Below are 11803 nucleotides of genomic sequence, written 5' to 3'. Positions count from 1 at the left end.
TTATATTTATATCTATTAAATATAATAAATAAAGATATGTTAGTATAAAGACAAAAATATCGGCATTTACGATGACACGTGAATACAAATCGATCAAGTATGTCTCAAACACTAAAAATTTATGCTCTATAATATCGATCTAATTTGATATTATTATACGCCAATTAGTTTAATAATCTGAGATAAATAGGATAATAGCTAAAGCTAAAAGCAATTACTTGGTAGTTAATCAGAGATGTTATTCTCAATGGGATGACATCCTCTCTAGAAATGTCTCTTCCATTGATTAGACGATCCGCATTTGATTTATCATTTATTCTATTGTTTCAATAGAAATACCATTATATTTTACTATTTCTTTGTTAGTGATTTTTTGTATATTTATCGACATTTTTTTTATAAAGTTAGCTTCGATTCAGACGTGCTGAAGACAATTTTAACCAACGAATTGTTGGAACTCCAACCCCCTCCTTATGGAAAATACCTTGAGATGAGAAACCCAAAATTCGTACCCGAGACATTGGGGAAAACTCACCTTCGAGACCCACATAATAGATTTAAAAAATACCCCTGACCAACCCACCTAATTTAATGTTTAAAAGTTGTATACTAACATATCTTTATTTATTATATTTAATAAATATAAATATAATGTTTAATTATGTTTTATACTAAAATAGTAAATATTATTAAAACTATACTAGTTTGGTAAATAAGTTTTCCTATTACGCTAGTCTGGAAAAAAAACTACAAACTTATACCATTTTAGGTATGAATAAATTCAAAAATCAAAAAATTTCACATATGTGTGCACATCCACAACCAAAACTGTCCGAACGGCGTCGTTTGTAAAATGGGCCACACTCTTTGTAGGAGAAAATCGCCTTCAGTCCGTACTCTTTTGTCATTACATAATCACGTGAGTTGCGTAACGTCCAATTTCACTCTCTAACATCTTGATTCTTGAATTCTTTCTTTCACTACTCTCTTCGATCTCTTTAAATACATATATATATATATATATATATATGCATACATATATCATCCTTATATTTAGGCATACATAATTCTTACATATATAGATACATTCTTAATTCTTTTTTAAGTCTCTGAATTAACAACAATCATCTCGCTCGCTACTTAATCTATCACAGGTATAACATTCATATCTATATCTATATCTATACCTATATCTATACATATCTTCATATAACTACAGATTTTTTTTCCTCGATTTTAGGTCCTTTTTTTTTTCCCTCTCTGTAAGTATAAATCATAAGTATAATATAACTTATTCTGATCGATTACACATACTAGCTAGTACACACAACGTAAATGAATGTAACAATTTCACTATATATACAGGTGTTTGATTATGATTGTTTATTTAATATCTTGTTACTTCAGTCAATAAGTCAATCATTAGATACTTTTTCTCCCCCATTTATGCGTGTATATTGATGCGAATTTTTTCGAGAACACACACATACACACACATGATAGTGAAATTAGTTTTAGAACAGATGCAACGCAAATCCAGAATTCCCATTAATTTTGATTTCTTTACTTCCATAAGATTTTAATTTACAGAAGATTTGAAAAAAAAAATTGCTATAACATTATGAAAATTAAAGTTGGTGATCCGTTGACTAGTTTGACTAAGAAAAGAAAATATGAGAAAATAATTTACCAGTATGTGGTATTGTAAATGAAAATGAATTTGATAGAAAATGTAATCTGGATAACGTACTGTGGTTGTAGCATTACCTATTTTGCTGTATGCACTGCTATTTTTTAACTTCATATATTTGTGTATGGTGTACTAATTAACTGAAGAAGCAGCTGGCAATAAGCAACAGGTTTGTAATTGTTTCACATAACGACTCTGTTTTTTTTTTTTTTTTTTTAAATTCTAATTTAAAGTATTTATTTGAGTTCAATATAGTAATAAGTTTCGAAAAAAATATCTTATACTTACTACTTTACTAGTGATTTTTAAAAAAACAATGTAATAGATACAAGTGTTTGTACAGGTCTTGAGAAGAATGGAGGAAGAAAGTAGGTTCCGCCAACGCAGGAGGTACGTACTTCAATATAAACTTTGATGTCTGTTTCCTTCTTATACGAATAATAACATGTTTTCTCTCTTTATATGGATCATTGCTAGTGTTGCTGCCGACTCCAGAGTAGCGAGGGCTCGATTAGTCGATGAAAAGCGTCAAGCCGTTTCAGTGCCACCAAGCCAGGATCCTGAGCAGGGCCCGGTCCAGGCCCAGAGTAGAGGCCTTTCTCCCCCTGCGAGTCATACTGGTCCTACATTGCCCAATTCGAGGCTCGTCATGAATGGTAACAAATATCTACAAATCATAGTATATGCCGTCAAAACTTTTTTTTGCAAAAAGGGGTGGGGGTTCATAAATTAAAATTTTCGAATTTCAACTATTAAATATTCATAGAGTTTGAATATGGTCATATATGTGTTTACTCGTATTTTAGATTTGTTCTTCAAATTATACTTTAGTTCAAAATTCAAAAATAAATATTGGGAAATAAAAGTTTCTCTTTTTTTTATCTTTTCTTCTTAAATTCCCAACTTCTTTTTCATTTAATGGAAACAAATATGTTTGTTTTCATTTTGTATTTCAAAACTTGTTTTTACCAAATAACAAACTGTAGGAAGTAGGATTAGTTTTTGGATTAAATTTGTTTTTTCAACTTATTTGGATTGTTTATTTCTCATAACATTTTTAAGCATTACCAATTCATTCATTCAACCTAGCTGAAACATATTATTAGACACTTGAGTGCCAAAATCAGCATGAAACTTTTTTACATCTTTCATGAGGAAAAGTGTTATATATTAAAAGTGTTATATATTTTATGAAAGAAAAAAAAAATCCACTAGTATTACTATTAAGGTTTTTGAAAAAGTTATGATAGAAGCCTTTTAAAAACTAATTTATAATGACACACTTATTAGTATTATTATAATTGTCAACTTACTAAATAAAGTCAAACATTTAAAATTTCATGCATATTAGTTAATTTATATTTATACTATATTAATAAACAATTTAATTACCCTCTTTTCAACTCTCTACTTTTAAAATATCCAAAATACCTTTAATTTTTAACACATTTCAAAGTCACACACTAAATTTACATAATATATCTCTAAATTATTTTACACCCATTTATCCGAACTATTTATCTCTTTTATTAATTAATTTAAACATTTCATCTAATCTCTATAATATTCTTAATAAAGTTATTTACAAAAGATACATTTCTTAACCATAAAATAACTACACTATCATATACGTCAATTACTTTTAGATTAATAACCACGTCGTTACCACCACCGCCACTAGCACCACCCGTTGTCGTCACCGTCACCGCATTGCGCAAGTACGCATCTCGTCTTCTCTAAAGGTATTTATATATTGTTTTATATTGAAGGGGGGAAGCGAAGGATAAAGATATATGGAAAAAATGAAGAAGGAAAAACGAGAGAAGAGAACTATAATTTTTCTTAATATTACTTATATATTTTCTAATTAAAAGAATAGTTTGAAAAATAAATTAAAAACAAGCATATTTATGAAAACAAAAAATAAATAGAAAAAGCATATTTTACGAATTTACTCTCTAATTTAGTTTAACATGGGAGCAAGTGTAGATTTACAAACATTTTTCACCTATAATCTTGAGACCACTTCTTTCCCAAGAAGTGCGGCAAGTACTTTAGTAATTTGGGGATTTGGCACACTAATCAAATCATGAATGCATTTTCTCTTTTCTTGATCTACATTTAATAATTGAACTACCTCATATATTGCATGTGTTTATAAAATATTTGTCAACTTAATACTCCATATTACTCTTAAAATAAACTGTATAACAATTTTAGCAGAAGTTTGGTGAAAGTTGACAAATTGAATAAAAAAAAATGAAGTAGAAATTAAAGAAGTTTGGTGAAAATAATGCCACAATTTTGGTAAAATTTAGAGAAAATTGAGGTGAAATAAGTTGGAGAACTTTTATTGTGTAATGATAATGTGACACTTTGATAAATTTTGGTGTTGCTTTTACCATTTTCTTCCCCCTTAGAAAGTCAAGATGACACAAAATATATCACTATTGGCTTTACTTTTACGGTTATTCTTATTTAGTAAACACTTATTTTAAACACCATATTTGGTTAAAAACTCAGCCTACTCTATACTGTTTTTTTCCCATGTTGCAGGGATCCATGTGTTCTGTGGAGTCCCCATATATACAATGCCATACGCGCTTAGACAAGGAGGCTGGTTTGGTCTTGTGATGTTGGCTATATTTGCCATACTCACTTATTATACCGCGCAGTTGCTAAAATACTGTATGACAATTAACCAACAAGTAACGACGTATGCTGACCTTGGCGATGTCGCATATGGTAACATAGGACGATATATGTTCATAGTAAGTTTAACTAAGACTTATATTTTTAAGTTTTAAGATTTATTATGTATATATATATATTCTAACTTTGTTTATGTTATCTATCTTTTGGCAGATCGTGGAGTTCTTATTGGCCTACGTAAGTAATTGTTATTGGCCTTATCTTTTTTCTAATATGCCCGTTAGTAAACTTTTAACAATTGATTAAGATATCGTAACTAGGTTGATTGCCATTTGCCACCGGCACCCAAGGGCGGATCTACTTATATCTTAAGTAGGTCCATGGACCTAGGTTATATAAGAAATATTTTTAATAATCATTAGCAAAAAATATTATGGACATATTTTGAATAAGCTTGTGGACCTGGGTAAATTGATTAAAATGAAGAATTTGCGTGAGAAATGAAAGAGTATTTTAGAGAATGAGTTGCAGAGAAAGAAAGATCAGGATTTAGAAAGGAAAGGTCATGAAAAATGAATGTGGGGAAGAAGAAAGAGGGAACTAGAAAGAAAAGGCGGGGTAATAAAAAACATGCATCTAATACTTGTACGGTTTAATTTGGTGATACATATTATACATTGTTTAGTAATAATGAGTTGTTTTAAGAAAAATAAGTAAACAACTGTTTGCCAGTGTTTTAAATACCGGTACATACCGGCCGGTATTACCCGGAATATCAAATACTGGGTGATACCCCGGTACAATTATCCCGGTATTTTGTTCGGTATTTTCACTATTTAATACCGGCCGGTATTTCTGGTATTTTCCGAAATGGTAATACCGGTATTTTGGATTTTTTTTTTAAATTTTTAAAAAATTATTTTATGATACTTTAATGTTATATTTTGTTATTTGTAAACTTTAAACTTATATTTTGTTATTAAATACTTATTTGGTATTATTTTTTAATGGATTGATCTTATATTTTGATTATTTTCGTTAACTTATAACAAGTTTTGTAGTATTTTTATAAAAATAAAAAATTAAATTACCGTACCGGTACGTACCGGCCGGTATACCGGTAATACCGGTATCGGATACTGGACCGGTACGACCAAAATACCGGTATTTAAAACATTGTTGTATGCATCTAATACTTGTACTGTTCAACATGAGGTTTTTTTAGTCAACTTTTTCTTTTTTTTGGATGATGATAGTTATATACTGTATTTTTTTAATTACCTTATTAACTTTTTTAATGTTATTTACTATACCAAGTTTGTAATCTTAGATTTGACATGGACTAAATAAATATAATCTAAGTTATAGAATTTTATAAAAGTTATTATTATTGTAATACAGAACTTTTTTAAATAATATTTTATAAAATATAGTTTAATTAATTATATATACAACTCTTTTATACAAGTGTTGTAAAAAACTCCTAAAACATAGATTTGAGAGTTGAGACATGCTTATAATTTTTGGTATAAACCTTTAAGTATATCTTAAAACGTTATAAACTACAAACTAGGATTTGATTTAGGACCCTTTTTGACCCTACCCGATGGTTAACCAATGGTTTAGTTTGGCAAGACCGTCTCAACTAATTTAGACATATGTGATTTTGTATCCTGGATCCGATCCGTCACTGCCGGCACCAGTCTACTTATTAGTTATTACTTCTGTTGTGTTGATCGACCTCACACAAGCCAAGCAGCCACCTTTAAAAAATGTTTAAAAAATGTTTATTGAACTCATTGTTTTGGTCTTTAAGTGCATTATAGATACTTTATTGTGTAATCCGTTGTGTATGTGTAATCCAAAGTATTTATTTTTCTTTGGTTTTTAAATTAAGTTTCATTATATTTGATTACAGGCATCATGCGTAGAGTCTGTTATAATCCAACGCGATTTACTTGAGCCATACCCATACTCACATTCGGTGATCATACGTTTTGGGGAACATGGCATCAGTTATGGTTTATTCGCAGTTATTATGTTTCTTATAGTGACATTTATAGTAGCGCTTGTCAAGGATTTCAGTGACTTAGATTGGATATTGACAGGTGAGTTTACAATTTAATGAATACTTAAGTTATTTTTTAATATGAAACCTTATAAAAATCTTATATTGAATCTTTTGAAAAGTTTTTTTTTTTTTTTTTGTTTTGGTTTTTTATCTAGGTTGTGGTGTTGGATTGACTGTAGTTGGTGTTATGTCCCTATTATGGATTTTTTCGGTGAAGGCCCACACACCTGGCGCGACATCTTTTGTTCATATGTCTGGATTGTCCAAGACATTCGGATTTTCCGCATATGCTTATGCAGGACACCCCTATTTGCTAGAGCTCTACCCTTCCTTGGTCAAAAAGGAATCATATTGGAAAGTTGTTCTATACATGTAAGATAAATATAGTTTTTTTATCTCCTTTTTTATTTTAGTGGTTATCATCATTGTCGGTGTCTCGTTTTAGTCATGATTAGAGCTTTTGATCTTTGTTCCCAATGGAAACTTGTGTTTTCTTGTATTAGCTAGTTACTATAGCATTTCTTTAAATAAAATCTAACTATCATTCGGAAAAGAAAAAAAAAAAGTTTTGAAGGTACATTTTTTCTTTAAAATTGAACTTATCTATATATATATATATATATATATATATATATATATATATTATATTATTTGGCTGGTGTTATAAATTAATTCTCAATTCATGTTTTCATTTTGAAGCTACGGAGCAAGTACCACGTTTTATTTTATGACCGCGAGCTTAGCTTATTTGATGTTTGTGGGACATGTAGAGTCTATCTACCTATTGAGTCTAGATAGAGATTCTATATCGGATTCACTTGCCATATCTTTTGTGGTATGTATATAAATCCATTCTTACATACTTATATTTGAATAGTTATTAGATAACAAAAATGGAACTTGAATTTTTCGTACTAATATCTAGTTTATCTTGCAGCTCGCTCATCAGATCATACGGTTTATCTTGGGAGTATTGCCGATGGCCAGGACTATTGACAGGCTTGCACTTCGGCTAAATCTTGGGGATCGTTTTAGGCTATCACTTGGCATAGCCGGCAGGGGAGTTATAATTTTTACGGCTGTATATTGTTCCTTGTGTTGGGTCTTTTGGGTTTTATCAAAGTCATATTTTCCTTATAAACATGAAAAACGCAGCGGAAGAAATGAACCTTTCATTATGTTATATGTAGTTAAAATCAAATTTTAACATATAAAAGAAAACCCCAAACAATAAGGATCCATGTATATGAATGTCATACAATCAAAATAACAACCATAGGGTGTTTAGAAGACTACCTTCTTCCAAGCTTATGAGAAGGTTGATATGAAGAAGATGATGTTCCTAGAAAGGCCAAGTCTTCAAGATAGAAGTACCTCAAGCTTGCATACCCCAAGTCTCCAACAAACACCCAAATATGCTAGGATTTAGACTTAAAAAAACTTTCTCCTTTTGCCTTGTTTGTGCCAAAATCAAGAGAAGAAAAAGAGAGAGTTTTTGCACTTGAGAGTTGAGAGAACACTATAGCAAATGCATGTAACAATTGTGTGTTTCCAATGTAGCTAGTGGGTTATGTAAAACAAGCAAATGCATGTGCATTTTTGGGTGGGGTTGGCTGGCCACAAGGTGAGACCACATGGGTCTCACCAACTCAAAATCCACTTGCATTTTCCTTTTATACAATATATATAAATGTATTATAACATGTTATATACCTTATGTAACATATTATGTATTATACATAACACACATAAGTGTTTATTTTGCCAAATAAACACATTCACATATTTCTCAAAATAAATTATCCATATAATTTACTTATATTTCTCAAGTGCATTTATTTAGAAACCCATTTCCTAAATGCTTCAAGTATTGATATTTATTTAAAGATCATATCATATAAATACATATCATAAGTGTTTGTCTAACTTGTTATTGGGTATGACCTGACTTGGATCATCACATACTAGCCACGTCAATTTAATATGTGTCTTGGGCATCCGAAATTCCAACAGTCTCCCACTTGCACAAGATTCATAGAATATTGACGCAAATAGCAAATACCGCCTAACAACGGTTTGCTACCCCTAATACGTGTGACGTAGTGCCATTCAATAACATCATCCCCTTCAAGTCTCTACTTGAAATGATTTAGGTGAATCGATCATTTTTCCTTTTGTCACAGATGTCATGTTAAATCCTAGAGACATAGAGTGATCATTCTCTATTGATTTAACTTTGTAACAGGCCTTAGACATCTAACTCTCAACGAATAAGAGGGACAAATCCCATTTCGACTACATACGTCTTTCACAATCACCTTATATCATACCTGAGCTTAGCCTTATGTACTGCCATGTTTCAGAACAGCAAAGAACCAAGTCAAAGTGTAATATTCAGTGAATATCAAGACCCAATATGTATCTCAGGTCTGAGGACACAATGATATTCGCCTTTTAAATCAAGATTACTTATGATCAATCACAAAGATTCCATGTAGTAATGCTTGAGTGCAGGTCAGTCCAATATTTGTATCCCACAAATATCTATGAACCTTGGCAGCAACACATTGCTCTATATTGAAAACCTTTTGAACATCTACCAATCCAAGTTCATAACAGTCTTACATTCATATTTGTTCCCACAAATATGATCGACTACGGACATTTAGAATAACTAATTTATTCATGGATTTAAACATGCAAAAAAAATGGAACATAACACACTTTAAATGCATAATACCAATATTCATATAAAAGTGTTAACAAATACAAACGTTCCGATATCTAAATACATAAAATAGATCAAATCCAATCACTAGAATATCGAAGTCCCATGGCACAAGTATGACTTTCATGCTTAGGCCTTTCAAGGAGCTTCGTGAGTGGGTCCGCAATATTTTGATCGGTGTGAACTTTGCGAATACATATCTTTCCCTTTTCAACTTCATCCCTTATGTAGTTGAATCTCCGCTCAATGTGTCTAGTCTTTTGATGCGCACGAGGTTCTTTGATTTGAGCAATTGCGCCCTCGTTATCACAAAGGATTTCTAGGGGTTCTTGAATGGAAGGAACAACCCCTAGATCGGCAATGAATTTCTTCAACCATGCAGCCTCTTGTGCTGCCAAAGAGGCGGCGATGTATTCTGACTCTGTAGTGGACAATGCAACCACATCTTGCTTCGAGCTTTTCCAAGAAACAGCTCCTCCATTTAGAATGAAGATGTACCCCGATTGTGATCGAGAATCATCTCGATCAGTTTGGAAACTCGCATCCGTGTAACCCTTTACAACGAGCTCCTCCTCACCAGATCCATATATTAAGAACATATCTTTAGTATTTCTAAGATATTTCAATATATTCTTGACAGCCATCCAATGACTATCTCCTGGATTTTGCTGGTATCTACTTGTCATGCTCAAAGCGCATGACACGTCCGGTCTCGTGCATATCATAGCATACATGATGGATCCTATAGCAGATGCATATGGGATTCCATTCATTTTCTCTTGCTCAACTTTTGAGCTAGGAGATTGAGAAGTGCTCAATATAGTTCCTCTTTGAATAGGTACTAAACCTTTCTTAGAGTTTTCCATCTTGAACCTTTTCAAGATTTTATCTATGTATGCACTTTGATTCAAACCTATTAAGCGCCTTGATCTATCCCTATAGATCCTTATTCCCAAAATATAGGCGGCTTCACCAAGATCCTTAATGGAAAAGCAACTTCCAAGCCAGGCTTTTACACCTTCCAAGGTTGGAATATCATTTCCAAATAGAAGAATGTCATCGACATATAATACTAGAAAGGTAATGATGCTCCCACTGGCCTTCTTATACACACAAGCTTCATCAGCGTTTTTGATGAAGCCAAATTTCTTGACTTCTTCATCAAAACGACGATTCCAGCTTCTTGATGCTTGTTTCAATCCATAGATTGATTTCTTTAACTTGCATACTTTATTAGGATGTTTAGGATCGACAAAACCTTCAGGCTGATCCATATAGACATCTTCCTCAAGATATCCATTTAGAAAAGCGGTTTTGACATCCATTTGCCATATCTCATAGTCATAATGAGCGGCTATGGCAAATAATATCCTAATAGACTTTAGCATTGCCACGGGCGAAAAAGTTTCATCATAGTCGACCCCTCGAGTTTGAGTGAAACCTTTTGCTACAAGTCTAGCTTTATAAGTAAGCAAGTTTCCATGCATATCGTGTTTCAATTTGAACACCCATTTACTTCCAACTACTTTGGAATTTGGTGGTTCATTAACTAATTCCCAAACTTGGTTATCATACATGGATTGCATCTCAGTGTTCATGGCTTCTAACCATTTGTCCGAATCCGATTTGGACATTGCATCATGGTAGGTGGTAGGTTCATCAGAAACCATCATATAGCATTCATCCATAAGAAATCCATATCTTTCCGGTGGATAAGAAGCTCTACCAGATCTGCGAATGTTTTGTGTGCCTTGATCAACTCCTTGATCATCTTCAACATATTTTTGTTGAAAGCTAGTGTCACCCAAGTGTGTATCTGTCAGTGGTTCTTGATCTTCTTCAAGTTCCACTGTTCTAGAACTAGTTCCTTCCATAAGGAATTTAGTCTCCAAGAACTCAGCCTTTCGAGCAACAAATACATTTTGCTCATTAGGATCGTAGAAATAATATCCCAAATCATCTTTAGGATATCCTACAAAGATACATTTAGTGGATCGGGGTTCTAATTTGCTTGAGGTATCATGTCTTACATAAGCCTCACAACCCCATACTTTTAAATATGACAAAGATGGAACTCTTCCATGCCATATTTCAAAAGGTGTTCTCTCCACTTTCTTGGTTGGAGCCATATTTAAAATTCGGGCAGCAGAGATTATGGCATAACCCCAAAATGACAGAGGTAGTGAGCTTTTGCTCATCATAGAACGAACCATATCTAATAGGGTTCGATTCCTCCTTTCAGACACACCATTATGTTGTGGTGTTCCAGGGGGAGTTAGTTGTGAGATTATCCCACAACTTCTAAGATGATATTGAAAAGCATCACTTAGGTATTCACCTCCTCTATCAGAACGAAGAATTTTTATTGTCTTGCTGAGTTGGTTTTCTACTTCATTCTTGAAAATTTTGAACACTTCAAAAGCTTCACTCTTGTGTTTTAATAAGTACACATAACCGTAACGACTATAGTCATCGGTGAATGTAATGAAGTATCTTTCACCATTCCTAGTCATTGGCTTAAAAGGACCACATACATCCGAATGTATGATACCTAATAAATCTTTTGCCCTTTCATTAGTGCCATTGAAAGGTGCCTTAGTCATCTTGCCTTGTAAACAAGATTCACATACATCAAATGAATCATTTGATTTTGTTTTCAAAA

At 32.3% G+C, this 11803-nt stretch overlaps 1 protein-coding gene across 1 annotated transcript; it reads right to left on the bottom strand.

The window, feature by feature from the left end:
* Positions 1-9215: 9215 nt before the first annotated feature.
* Positions 9216-10283, bottom strand: LOC122589988 (secreted RxLR effector protein 161-like). Its single transcript, XM_043762322.1, has one exon. It carries the CDS (start codon positions 10005-10007, stop codon positions 9216-9218), a length of 792 nt encoding a protein of 263 aa, XP_043618257.1. The 5' UTR covers positions 10008-10283.
* Between the last annotated feature and the right edge of the window lie 1520 nt (positions 10284-11803).

This window comes from Erigeron canadensis, chromosome 1, assembly GCF_010389155.1.
Source record: "Erigeron canadensis isolate Cc75 chromosome 1, C_canadensis_v1, whole genome shotgun sequence".
Lineage (NCBI taxonomy): Eukaryota > Viridiplantae > Streptophyta > Magnoliopsida > Asterales > Asteraceae > Erigeron > Erigeron canadensis.
Note: the sequence above shows the minus strand (reverse complement) of the source record. Positions and strands in the feature narration are given on the sequence as shown.

Excerpts from the sequence above, each read along its gene's own strand:
- LOC122589988 (XM_043762322.1), bottom strand. The coding sequence starts at position 10,007 with ATGGAAAACTCTAAGAAAGGTTTAGTACCTATTCAAAGAGGAACTATA.